The sequence below is a fragment of the Salvelinus fontinalis genome, unplaced genomic scaffold, assembly GCF_029448725.1.
Source record: "Salvelinus fontinalis isolate EN_2023a unplaced genomic scaffold, ASM2944872v1 scaffold_0001, whole genome shotgun sequence".
Classification (NCBI taxonomy): Eukaryota; Metazoa; Chordata; class Actinopteri; order Salmoniformes; family Salmonidae; genus Salvelinus; species Salvelinus fontinalis.
Genome location: NW_026600210.1, coordinates 3,104,654 through 3,118,114, shown reverse-complemented (window position 1 = coordinate 3,118,114; position 13,461 = coordinate 3,104,654). Strand labels below are relative to the sequence as shown.

Sequence of the window (13,461 nt, the reverse complement as noted above, 5' to 3'; positions counted from 1 at the left end):
GACAGTGATCTACTCTTATACATAAATACTCATAAACGTGACTAAAAAATATAGGGTGGACAGGGATTGATAGACAATTTAATTCTTAATACAATTGCGTTATTACATTTTTTAATTTATCCTTACTTTTCAATACAGTTTGCGCCTAGCGAAGCTACGTCATAAAACATGGCGTTCTAAGCCACTAAAATGTTTCGACAGAAACACGATTTATCATAATAAAAATGTCCTACCTTGAGCTGTTCTTCCATCAGTATCTTGGGCAAAGGATCCTTTCTTGGGAGAAATCGTCTTTTGGTGGAAAGCTGTCCTCTTGCCATGTGGAAATGTCAACTGCGTTCGGGATGAACTGAAAAGCGTGCCCAACTTTTCACATCGTTGCAAAAATAAATGTCCCAAAATCGCACTAAACGGATATAAATTGCTATAAAACGCTTTAAATTAACTACCTTATGATGTTTTTAACTCCTATAACGAGTGAAAAGATGACCGGAGAAATATAACAGGCTAAACTAACGCTTGGAACAGGAGCGGGTCGGTGACCAGCACGCGCGTTACGCACCAAGGAAAGAATGACTAGCTTCAGGGTTTTTTCATTTGTAGGGCCTGTGAACGCGCAATCGACCCCATTGGAATCGTCATCACGTAAAGGCATCCAGGGGAAGACGTAAGAAGTGTCCGTATAGTCATAGCAAAATCAGTGCCGTTTTAACTGACTTCAGAACAGTGGCCAACATTTCTGAAATCTGAATCCATGTCAGGGAAATTGCTGTAGAATGGGCTCTGTTCCACTTAGAGACAAAATTTCAACTCCTATAGAAACTATAGACTGTTTTCTATCCAATAATAATAATAATATGCATATTGTACGATCAAGGATTTTGTGGGAAGCCGTTTAAAAAATTAGCCAAATTAGCATAAATAGTCTAAACAGCGCCCCCATCCCCAACAGGTTAAGTCCTGCCAATTGGGTTGAACATGGTTGAGGACAATACTCAAGTTTTTCCTCTAAATTATTTTCCTTGTTTTCTTGCCACTGAACACCCTGCATGGTTTCCCGTATAGTCTTTATAACAGGAGCCGTCTACAAAGTATTCTTCCAAATCAACTCCTTCCCTGTCTAGCAATGGTAGAGATTAATAAAAGTCTGGATGCAGTTTAGTAAAGATTAGAGATTCTGCTACACAATGATTTACTTTTCCTTCAAATTCGAATGGAATTCTTTCAGCTGGATGTACTGTAGTACATATTTTAATGGATACATCTGGATAGGTTAGTAGGGTGTATTCCAAAGTTCTTGCAGTAGTTAAATGTTTTCCCTGTTCTATCAGCTCCACTATCTTATGATGTGTATCTATCATTACAGGATAGCCCATGGTTATGGTTGATGCTTTATCATACGCATATTGTAATGCAGCCAATCCCTGATGACATGGTGGGTAACCTTGAGCTCGTCAGATAGGTGGTGTCAGCTAATCGTCAGCTAGGTTGTGTGTCAGCTGCTCGTCAGCTAGGTTGTGTGTCAGCTGCTCGTCAGCTAGGTTGTGTGTCAGCTGCTCGTCAACTAGGTTGTGTGTCAGCTGCTCGTCAACTAGGTTGTGTGTCAGCTACTCGTCAGCTAGGTTGTGTGTCAGCTGCTCGTCAGCTAGGTTGTGTGTCAGCTGCTCGTCAGCTAGGTTGTGTGTCAGCTGCTCGTCAGCTAGGTTGTGTGTCAGCTGCTCGTCAGCTAGGTTGTGTGTCAGCTGCTCGTCAGCTAGGTTGTGTGTCAGCTGCTCGTCAGCTAGGTTGTGTGTCAGCTGCTCGTCAACTAGGTTGTGTGTCAGCTAATTGTCAGCTAGGTTGCGTCAGCTACTCGTCAGCTAGGTTGCGTCAGCTACTCGTCAGCTAGGTTGCGTCAGCTACTCGTCAGCTAGGTTGCATCAGCTAATCGTCAGCTAGGTTGCATCAGCTAATCGTCAGCTAGGATGTGCGTCAGCTACTCGTCAGCTAGGTTGTGTGTCAGCTACTCGTCAGCTAGGTTGTGTGTCAGCTACTCGTCAGCTAGGATGTGTGTCAGCTAATCGTCAGCTAGGATGTGTGTCAGCTACTCGTCAGCTAGGTTGCGTCAGCTAATCGTCAGCTAGGTTGTGTGTCAGCTACTCGTCAGCTAGGATGTGTGTCAGCTACTCGTCAGCTAGGATGTGTGTCAGCTACTCGTCAGCTAGGTTGTGTGTCAGCTACTCGTCAGCTAGGTTGCGTCAGCTAATCGTCAGCTAGGTTGCGTCAGCTAATCGTCAGCTACTCGTCAGCTAGGATGTGTGTCAGCTACTCGTCAGCTAGGTTGCGTCAGCTAATCGTCAGCTAGGTTGCGTCAGCTAATCGTCAGCTAGGTTGCGTCAGCTACTCGTCAGCTATTCGTCAGCTAGATTGCGTCAGCTAATCGTCAGCTAGGTTGTGCGTCATCTGCTCGTCACCTAGGTTGTGCGTCAGCTGCTCGTCACCTAGGTTGTGTGTCAGCTGCTCGTCAGCTAGGTTGCGTCGGCTACTCGTCAGCTAGGTTGTGTGTCAGCTGCTCGTCAGCTAGGTTGTGTGTCAGCTGCTCGTCAGCTAGGTTGTGTGTCAGCTGCTCGTCAGCTAGGTTGTGTGTCAGCTGCTAGGTTGTGTGTCAGCTGCTCGTCAGCTAGGTTGTGTGTCAGCTGCTCGTCAGCTAGTTTGTGTGTCAGCTGCTCGTCAGCTAGTTTGTGTGTCAGCTGCTCGTCAGCTAGGTTGTGTGTCAGCTGCTCGTCAGCTACGTTGTGTGTCAGCTGCTCGTCAGCTAGTTTGTGTGTCAGCTAATCGTCAGCTAGGTTGTGTGTCAGCTGCTCGTCAGCTAGGTTGTGTGTCAGCTGCTCGTCAGCTACGTTGTGTGTCAGCTGCTCGTCAGCTACGTTGTGTGTCAGCTAATCGTCAGCTAGGTTGTGTGTCAGCTGCTCGTCAGCTAGGTTGTGTGTCAGCTGCTCGTCAGCTACGTTGTGTGTCAGCTAATTGTCAGCTACTCGTCAGCTAGGTTGCGTCAGCTACTCGTCAGCTAGGTTGCGTCAGCTAATCGTCAGCTAGGTTGCGTCAGCTAATCGTCAGCTAGGATGTGCGTCAGCTACTCGTCAGCTAGGTTGCATCAGCTAATCGTCAGCTAGGTTGTGTGTCAGCTACTCGTCAGCTAGGTTGTGTGTCAGCTACTCGTCAGCTAGGATGTGTGTCAAGTTTTGACCTCTTTCTTGTGCAATTCCCCACTTGAAAAGGACAATCCCTCCACGTGAAGATTTTAACTGGATTTCACTCAATAAACAGCCATAGAATCAGTTGTTTGTCTTTTATTTACCATTCTTTGGTTGGCAGTAAACAGGTGAAAAACCTCAAAAAAGAGATGACAAATACAAGTGATTATTTGAGTTGACAGCCTAATTAAATACACAAAATTATCCACATTCACCTCAGAAACACATTTCTGCCATTATCAAATACAAGGTTTCCACTGTTAAGCAAATGTTTCCCAAAATAGAAACCCACCATTTTTAATCAAATGAGCAGAATCAGTACACTTTTATCCAAATTTGCATTTTAGCCAAACACATTCAAAATACCTCTAGTAGCAAAAAACCACACTTATTTTCTAATCAGCAGTTAAGCAGACAAATCCTACATCTTTTAGCCAAAGATTTTCCAGACTATACATTTATTACTGAATTAAGAACTTGGTTTACTAAGATTTCTACAAAGTTTAAATTACTTTTAACCATTTCAAACAAGTTCTATCAACAATGAATTTGGCTCTTCTTACTTTATACCCCACAAACAACATTTGAAGTTATAAATACCACTGCAAAAGTCCTATCAAAGTTAAGAGTTAAGTCTGTGTTTTCCAGAGTATCATTAGCAGTGCACTGCTTAAGTCAATCTAACAAAACATGGCCAATATGGCGCTTACCGGCTGTCTTTCACAGTTTTGTGGAGGGCTTGGACTTGCACAGTCACCTTGATCACATAGATGAAGTTTCCTTGGTCTTGTGGTGCTATAAATGCTCCTTTCACTGCGTTCTAAAGACAACAGCAGAGCCAGGTGCTGGCACGCCCAGATTGCCTGGAAGATTTGTTCCACCTGGTTCACCACTGATTGAAGGAGGAGGAGTTTCACCACTGAGGAGCTCCCAGGCAGTTTGACAGCACACCTCCCACTCAATCTTCCCACGGGAACCGATGGAAAGATTGTAAATCAGCACCTACATACTGCCGGTCAGCTCCGAGTTTGATCCTCAACTGGTAGCAAGACAACCAAGCGTCGAACATCTCTGTGCAGGACTGTTGTTTGCGTAGCTTCTTTCAGGACTTTGGCCGATGGTCGGTTCAGTGCGGGTTTTGTGACAGGAAGGCAGGAGCTTTGGACCACTTTGACGTTCACGTCTCGAACAATGCCCTTAGCATCTGGATTAACGCTCATCACCCGTCCTAGTTTGAATTGGCCCCTCATTGCATTTTGGTCACACAACCAGACAATATCTCCGACAGCAACGTTGCGATATGAAGTGTGCCATTTACTTCTCAGAAATAAGTTTGGGCCGGCAAGCTGGCTCCAAGACCTCCAGAATTTGTTGACCTGGTTCTGCATCTCTCGGAGTCTCTTGTAAGGGTAGTTCGCAAAGTCAAATGTTCTGATCTCACCGCTTGGAGAGGCCCGGCCCAGGAGAAGTGTGTTGGGTGACACATACTGCACGCTTTCTTCTTGACTCTGCACCCTGGCATCTATTGGGCATTCGTTGGCAAGGTTTGCAGCAAGTTGTAGTGTTGTCTGAAGCTCACTGTAGCTAAGGCCAGTGTTGTTGCCCAGGCTCTGCAGTGCCTTCTTGAGAATGCGAACAGCGGCTTCAGCAGCCCCATTTCGGTGAGGTGAGTCAGCAGGTTGAATTGTCCACTCCCATTTGGTACCTTTTTGAGCCGACATCTCTTCTATTGAAGTCCTATTCTGAGCATCCAGGAACTGGTAAAGCTCTCTTAGGACAGGTTTGGCGCCAATGAAGTTTGTCCCCGGGTCGGACCAGATCTTTCTTGGGTGCCCTCTAATTGCAGTAAAGCGTTGGTAAGCCATCAAGAAGCTCTCTGTCGACATTGTGTTGACCAGGTCTGCATGAATTGCCCTGCTGGCCATACAGCTGAAGACGACACCCCACACTTTCATTGAGACCCGTTTCTTGATGTCATCTTTGACAAGGTACGGTCCGAAGAGGTCGACTGTAGTGAACTCGAACGGAGCTGCAGGTGTGGCTCTTTCAGCAGGTAAGTCAGCCATTACCTGTTCGCACCTTCTTGCTCTTGACTTTTTGCAGAAAAGGCAGTTATCCACTACTTTTTGGGAAATTTTTCTTCCTTGGATGACCCAGGCTTTCCTCCTCATTTTCAGCAGGGTTGCAGCCACACCTTCATGACCTTCATCGTGCGCCTCCCGTGCCAATAAAGTAGAGACCCATGCATTGAAAGGCAGAAGGGGAACTGCAGCGCCATCCTCCCTGAAGCCATGGATTCTCCCACCGCAGACTAGTAACCCAGATTCTGGCTCTCTGTACACAACCAAGCGGTCCGTAGTGGTAGTTGGGAACGTCACCCCCTCGTGAGCAGCAAGATAGATGTCTCTTATTGCCTCTTGACGTTCTGTGGCGGTGATAACTCCTTTTGTGGGAATCGCCTCCCACTTTGGGGTCTCAATGGATTTTGTTGCAGATCTAAACTTTTTGGCGGCTCTCCAGATCAAAGCAACCGTCTTGATTAGACACTTTAGGCTACTAAAGCGCCTCTCATCCACCAAGTTTAGGACAGCTGCACCTGCAGGAAATCGTCCCACAAGACTTGGAAGACTTCTTTTCGCTTGGGCTCTGGTGAGTGCTGCCACAAATGACTTCTTTTGCATATTGTTAATGCTCTCTCGAGCTGTCACAGACACATCTTTTGACGACATAATTGGCCACTCGCTCTCTGGAAGATATAGAAACTCTGGCCCTTGCTGCCACTCTGAATGGGCATCAAGTTCCTTTGGCCCAGCTCCTCGAGTGATAATGTCGGCTATGTTGAGTGGTCCAGGGATCCACCACCAGTCCTGTAGCCGTGTGCTCTCTTGGATCTCTCCAATTCTATTAGCGAAGAAAGTCTGAAATCCATAGCTTTCTCGCTGGATAGCTCCAAGAACAGTCTGACCGTCTAACAAATGGTACCACCTTTTTATCTGGATCTGGGTATGCTGTTCAAAGTACTTTTTCAGGCGGCTTGCAAAGACTGCACCGCAAAGTTCTGCTTTGACTGCATCCCCCTTCTGGTCTAGTGGTGTCAGCTTTGCTTTGGACTCCACTAGTCGAATTGTTAATTGTTTGTTGCAGTTCCACCGCAGGTAGAGGACAGCACCATAGGAGCTTTCACTGCCATCTGAAAAAGTGACAGCGACTGGTTCAGTTGTTGCCTTTGGTGGAGTAAGAGCTCTTGGGAACATTACTTTGCTTAGCTGGACGTACTCCTCAAATTCCAATTCCATCTTTGCGGAGCTCATCCGACAGCGGAAGGTCCCATGTGTCCTTGACCATGCTGCACTTTGATTTTGCCTCTTGGAATGCCCTTCGGACCAAGATAGCCCCTCTTTGCTTTGATGGCGTTGTCAGGCCAACTGGGTCGTACAAACCAGCAACTTGACTCAGCAGTTCACGTCTTGTCAGCGGGTCTGGTGTCTGTGCTCGTACTTCTTCTAGTAGTAAGTCTTGCCCAAGTCTCATCTTTTTCTTCCGCCTGGAGAAGTTGACCCTCACCATGACATGCAACATGTCTTCATCCACAATGTAGCCGAGACCGAGCGCCTTGTTGTCTTCCTCCTTAAGCTGATTTGGCAGGACAACAATATTTGGTGATGCCTTTTCTCTTTCTCCTTTATTTTGGCCTGAGAAGACCAAAGGCTTCAGTGCAAACCCTCCTGCTTTTAGAATCAGCTCCACATTCTTTGTGATGACTTCGAGCTTTTCAGGGCAGTTGTGGGATGTCAAGATGTCATCGACGTAGCTGTGCTCATGTAATACTTGCCATTCATCTGTGAGGTGGCTGAATTGAGGCAGGTTAGCCGTCTCCCTCATGGCCAGTTGTGCTATGCACCCTGCTGGCTTGTCCCCGATATTCACTCTGGTTATGGCGTATTGTTCCACCTCATCGCCCTCTGAATCCCGCCACAAGAACCGGTGTAGATGGACTTCCCTCTCCTCGAGCCACACAGAATTGTACATTTTTCTGACGTCTCCTAAAGCGGCGTAGGAGCCTTGGCGGAACTTGAGGAGGACAGCTCGAATCGGATTGAGAACGTCAGGGCCTTTCATCAGAAGGTCAGACAGACTTTGGCCTTTGTACTTCTGACTGCTGTTCCAGACAAGTCTTACCGGAGTTGTAACAGAGAGGGGGTTGGGTGCGATAAGATGACTACTATACCAGACAGGTCCATTCCAGTTGGTTAGATCCTCTTTGGTCAGCTTTCTTGCAGCCCGGCGGTCAACCATTTCGTGGACTTGAGCACCATAGGCTTTTTTCCACTGCGGTTCTTTGGCGAGCTGTCTCTCTGTTCTGAGAAAGGTTGCCTCCACTGCTTTTATGTTGTTTGGCAATGTAGATGGGTCAATGAGCCATGGATACCTTGCATGCCAGTGTGGACTATCACTGTGGTCATCAGCACCAACATTAGTCAGGCCACCCTTAACTTCCAGCTCCCTTTCTTCGGCCAGAGTCATTTCTTTGCCACCAAGTTGACAACTGCCGCAGCGACATCCTCCACATTTTGGGGTGCAGGGGGCGCCAATGCTATCCCATCTCCACCACTCAATAAAATCCCGAGTGGAAATAGCAGAATAAGAAGACTTGATGGTAGGTTTGGCGCAGATATGTTCTTCATACATCAATGCTGCTGTTCTCATGGATCTGGCGAAGTGCGCTCTGGACTGGTGTGCTGTAACCTCTTCAAACAGACCAGGGTGTGTCCCTGCAATTGTCTTTCCCAATGGCCCATCCCATAGTACAAGGTCCCCAACGGTGCGTATTTTCTGTGGGACCAGTCGCCCTTCCTTATGGCTTATCAAAAGCTGTATCTGTCTTGGTCTAACAAGTTCATTTTGGGGGACATCTGGAAAGAATTTTTGGAGTCTTTTGGCTGTCACATGTTTGTGAATCTCTGCAATGCTGTCCAAACCATAGCAGAGGAGTTGGTGGGATCTGACATTGCCTTGCTCTGTGCGGACCCGGATCTTTAGGAGGTACCGTTTTGTGGTGACTTGAACTTTCATTCCTCCCACACCATGGACAACAAGGGTTATGGCTTCACTTCTAAGGTTCAAACGATCAGCTGCATCATGAGTTATATAGTTTGTATCCGATGCCAGGTCGATCAAAGTCCCAACTTTTTGTCCTGCATTGGCCGTGACCTCTAAGAGCATCATGATGACGGGCCACTCCACTATTCCATTCTCTGCTAGAAGACTGGGTTGGTTGGACACAAGAGAGGTTCTGGCTATAGTGTTGCAAAAGGCATTGCAACACTTCTCTGCAAGTTCAGGTGAGAGACTTCTAATGAACTCTTCTTGGGCTTGGGTATAACGCTCTCTTGTGTCACCTCCCACTTTGCTGTTATTGGACCTCTGGACGACATTCCCTTTGGATGTACCAGCTCTCGGGCAGAGGTAATAGTGGTGTTCTGCAGCACGCTGTTCTATGCAGTCTGGCCTCCTGCACAGAAACTCTGATTTACAATAGTCACCTTCCTTGTGAATCTCCAGGCATCTTTTGCAGGCTCCCAGCTTCCTGACAGCATCTCTTTTCTCTGACAGCTTAAGCGTGCGAAACTTTTGGCAGAAATATAGCCTTTTCTTATGCTTGCCGTCTCCGCAGACCACACATCCTTGAGCCTGGTTGCTTAGTTGGGTGGAGGTTCTGGTTCGAGCTTGCCGAGGTTCAGATTTCGGTTTTTCACTGTCAAGTTTTGACCTCTTTCTTGTGCAATTCCCCACTTGAAAAGGACAATCCCTCCACGTGAAGATTTTAACTGGATTTCACTCAATAAACAGCCATAGAATCAGTTGTTTGTCTTTTATTTACCATTCTTTGGTTGGCAGTAAACAGGTGAAAAACCTCAAAAAAGAGATGACAAATACAAGTGATTATTTGAGTTGACAGCCTAATTAAATACACAAAATTATCCACATTCACCTCAGAAACACATTTCTGCCATTATCAAATACAAGGTTTCCACTGTTAAGCAAATGTTTCCCAAAATAGAAACCCACCATTTTTAATCAAATGAGCAGAATCAGTACACTTTTATCCAAATTTGCATTTTAGCCAAACACATTCAAAATACCTCTAGTAGCAAAAAACCACACTTATTTTCTAATCAGCAGTTAAGCAGACAAATCCTACATCTTTTAGCCAAAGATTTTCCAGACTATACATTTGTTACTGAATTAAGAACTTGGTTTACTAAGATTTCTACAAAGTTTAAATTACTTTTAACCATTTCAAACAAGTTCTATCAACAATGAATTTGGCTCTTCTTACTTTATACCCCACAAACAACATTTGAAGTTATAAATACCACTGCAAAAGTCCTATCAAAGTTAAGAGTTAAGTCTGTGTTTTCCAGAGTATCATTAGCAGTGCACTGCTTAAGTCAATCTAACAAAACATGGCCAATATGGCGCTTACCGGCTGTCTTTCACAGTTTTGTGGAGGGCTTGGACTTGCACAGTCACCTTGATCACATAGATGAAGTTTCCTTGGTCTTGTGGTGCTATAAATGCTCCTTTCACTGCGTTCTAAAGACAACAGCAGAGCCAGGTGCTGGCACGCCCAGATTGCCTGGAAGATTTGTTCCACCTGGTTCACCACTGATTGAAGGAGGAGGAGTTTCACCACTGAGGAGCTCCCAGGCAGTTTGACAGCACAATGTGTGTCAGCTAAATGTCAGCTAGGATGTGTGTCAGCTACTCGTCAGCTAGGTTGCGTCAGCTAATTGTCAGCTAGGTTGCGTCAGCTACTCGTCAGCTAGGATGTGTGTCAGCTACTCGTCAGCTAGGATGTGTGTCAGCTACTCGTCAGCTAGGTTGCGTCAGCTAATCGTCAGCTAGGTTGCGTCAGCTACTCGTCAGCTATTCGTCAGCTAGATTGCGTCAGCTAATCGTCAGCTAGGTTGTGCGTCAGCTGCTCGTCACCTAGGTTGTGCGTCAGCTGCTCGTCACCTAGGTTGTGTGTCAGCTGCTCGTCAGCTAGTTTGTGTGTCAGCTGCTCGTCAGCTAGTTTGTGTGTCAGCTGCTTGTCAGCTAGGTTGTGTGTCAGCTGCTCGTCAGCTACGTTGTGTGTCAGCTAATCGTCAGCTAGGTTGTGTGTCAGCTGCTCGTCAGCTAGGTTGTGTGTCAGCTGCTCGTCAGCTACGTTGTGTGTCAGCTAATTGTCAGCTAGGTTGCGTCAGCTAGGTTGCGTCAGCTACTCGTCAGCTAGGTTGCGTCAGCTAATCGTCAGCTAGGTTGCATCAGCTAATCGTCAGCTAGGATGTGCGTCAGCTACTCGTCAGCTAGGTTGCATCAGCTAATCGTCAGCTAGGTTGTGTGTCAGCTACTCGTCAGCTAGTTTGTGTGTCAGCTGCTCGTCAGCTAGGTTGTGTGTCAGCTGCTCGTCAGCTAGGTTGTGTGTCAGCTAATTGTCAGCTAGGTTGTGTGTCAGCTGCTCGTCAGCTAGGTTGTGTGTCAGCTAGGATGTGTGTCAGCTGCTCGTCAGCTAGGTTGTGTGTCAGCTAGGATGTGTCAGCTGCTCGTCAGCTAGGTTGTGTGTCAGCTAATTGTCAGCTAGGTTGTGTGTCAGCTGCTCGTCAGCTAGGTTGTGTGTCAGCTGCTCGTCAGCTAGGTTGTGTGTCAGCTAGGATGTGTGTCAGCTGCTCGTCAGCTAGGATGTGTGTCAGCTACTCGTCAGCTAGGTTGCGTCAGCTAATCGTCAGCTAGGTTGAATCAGCTACTCGTCAGCTATTCGTCAGCTAGATTGCGTCAGCTAATCGTCAGCTAGGTTGTGCGTCAGCTGCTCGTCAACTAGGTTGTGTGTCAGCTGCTCGTCAGCTAGGTTGTCAGCTAATCGTCAGCTAGGTTGTCAGCTAATCGTCAGCTAGGTTGTCAGCTACTCGTCAGCTAGTTGGCGTCAGTTACTCGTCAGCTAGGTTGTGTGTCAGCTGCTCGTCAGCTAGGTTGTGTGTCAGCTGCTCGTCAGCTAGGTTGTGTGTCAGCTGCTCGTCAGCTAGCTTGTGTGTCAGCTGCTCGTAAACTAGTTGGCGTCAGCTACTCGTCAGCTAGTTGGCGTCAGCTACTCGTCAGCTAGGTTGTGTGTCAGCTGCTCGTCAGCTAGGTTGTGTGTCAGCTACTCGTCAGCTAGGTTGCGTCAGCTGCTCGTCAGCTAGGTTTTGTGTCAGCTGCTCGTCAGCTAGGTTGTGTGTCAGCTGCTCGTCAGCTAGGTTGTGCGTCAGCCAATCGTCAGCTAGGTTGTGCGTCAGCCAATCGTCAGCTAGGTTGTGCGTCAGCCGTAGGTTGTGCGTCAGCCGCTCGTCAGCTAGGTTGTGCGTCAGCCAATCGTCAGCTAGGTTGTGCGTCAGCCAATCGTCAGCTAGGTTGTGTGTCAGGTACTAGTCAGCTAGGTTGCGTCAGCTGCTCGTCAGATAATCGTCAGCTAGGTTGCGTCAGCTACTCATCAGCTAATCGTCAGCTAGGTTGCGTCAGCTGCTCGTCAGCTAGGTTGTGTGTCAGCTGCTCGTCAGCTAGGTTGTGTGTCAGCTGCTCGTCAGCTAGGTTGTGTGTCAGCTAATCGTCAGCTAGGTGGTGTGTCAGCTGCTCGTCAACTAGGTTGTGTGTCAGCTGCTCGTCAGCTAGGTTGTGTGTCAGCTAATTGTCAGCTAGGTTGCGTCAGCTACTCGTCAGCTAGGTTGCGTCAGCTACTCGTCAGCTAGGTTGCATCAGCTAATCGTCAGCTAGGTTGCATCAGCTAATCGTCAGCTAGGTTGCATCAGCTAATCGTCAGCTAGGATGTGCGTCAGCTACTCGTCAGCTAGGTTGTGTGTCAGCTACTCGTCAGCTAGGTTGTGTGTCAGCTACTCGTCAGCTAGGATGTGTGTCAGCTACTCGTCAGCTAGTTTGTGTGTCAGCTGCTCGTCAGCTAGGTTGTGTGTCAGCTGCTCGTCAGCTTGTTTGTGTGTCAGCTAATTGTCAGCTAGGTTGTGTGTCAGCTGCTCGTCAACTAGGTTGTGTGTCAGCTAGGATGTGTGTCAGCTGCTCGTCAGCTAGGTTGTGTGTCAGCTAGGATGTGTGTCAGCTGCTCGTCAGCTAGGTTGTGTGTCAGCTAATTGTCAGCTAGGTTGTGTGTCAGCTGCTCGTCAGCTAGGTTGTGTGTCAGCTGCTCGTCAGCTAGGTTGTGTGTCAGCTAGGATGTGTGTCAGCTGCTCGTCAGCTAGGATGTGTGTCAGCTACTCGTCAGCTAGGTTGCGTCAGCTAATCGTCAGCTAGGTTGAATCAGCTACTCGTCAGCTATTCGTCAGCTAGATTGCGTCAGCTAATCGTCAGCTAGGTTGTGCGTCAGCTGCTCGTCAACTAGGTTGTGTGTCAGCTGCTCGTCAGCTAGGTTGTCAGCTAATCGTCAGCTAGGTTGTCAGCTAATCGTCAGCTAGGTTGTCAGCTACTCGTCAGCTAGTTGGCGTCAGTTACTCGTCAGCTAGGTTGTGTGTCAGCTGCTCGTCAGCTAGGTTGTGTGTCAGCTGCTCGTCAGCTAGGTTGTGTGTCAGCTGCTCGTCAGCTAGGTTGTGTGTCAGCTGCTCGTAAACTAGTTGGCGTCAGCTACTCGTCAGCTAGTTGGCGTCAGCTACTCGTCAGCTAGGTTGTGTGTCAGCTGCTCGTCAGCTAGGTTGTGTGTCAGCTACTCGTCAGCTAGGTTGCGTCAGCTGCTCGTCAGCTAGGTTTTGTGTCAGCTGCTCGTCAGCTAGGTTGTGTGTCAGCTGCTCGTCAGCTAGGTTGTGCGTCAGCCAATCGTCAGCTAGGTTGTGCGTCAGCCAATCGTCAGCTAGGTTGTGCGTCAGCCGTAGGTTGTGCGTCAGCCGCTCGTCAGCTAGGTTGTGCGTCAGCCAATCGTCAGCTAGGTTGTGCGTCAGCCAATCGTCAGCTAGGTTGTGTGTCAGCTACTAGTCAGCTAGGTTGCGTCAGCTGCTCGTCAGATAATCGTCAGCTAGGTTGCGTCAGCTACTCATCAGCTAATCGTCAGCTAGGTTGCGTCAGCTGCTCGTCAGCTAGGTTGTGTGTCAGCTGCTCGTCAGCTAGGTTGTGTGTCAGCTGCTCGTCAGCTAGGTTGTGTGTCAGCTAATCGTCAGCTAGGTGGTGTGTCAGCTGCTCGTCAACTAGGTTGTGTGTCAGCTGCTCGTCAGCT

At 47.9% G+C, this 13,461-nt stretch overlaps 2 protein-coding genes across 2 annotated transcripts in view; one reads left to right on the top strand and one right to left on the bottom strand.

Annotated features, from left to right (window-relative positions):
• The window catches only part of LOC129841810 (anoctamin-1-like), a 224,328-nt gene that overhangs the window by 45,568 nt on the left and 165,299 nt on the right, over positions 1-13,461 (top strand). The window lies entirely within an intron of this gene.
• LOC129841811 (uncharacterized) lies at positions 3,315-5,611 on the bottom strand. Its single transcript, XM_055910097.1, has 2 exons — positions 3,944-5,611; positions 3,315-3,370 (listed from the first exon to the last, which is right to left on the bottom strand). Exon 1 carries the CDS (start codon positions 5,402-5,404, stop codon positions 4,250-4,252), a length of 1,155 nt encoding a protein of 384 aa, XP_055766072.1. The 5' UTR covers positions 5,405-5,611; the 3' UTR covers positions 3,315-3,370; positions 3,944-4,249.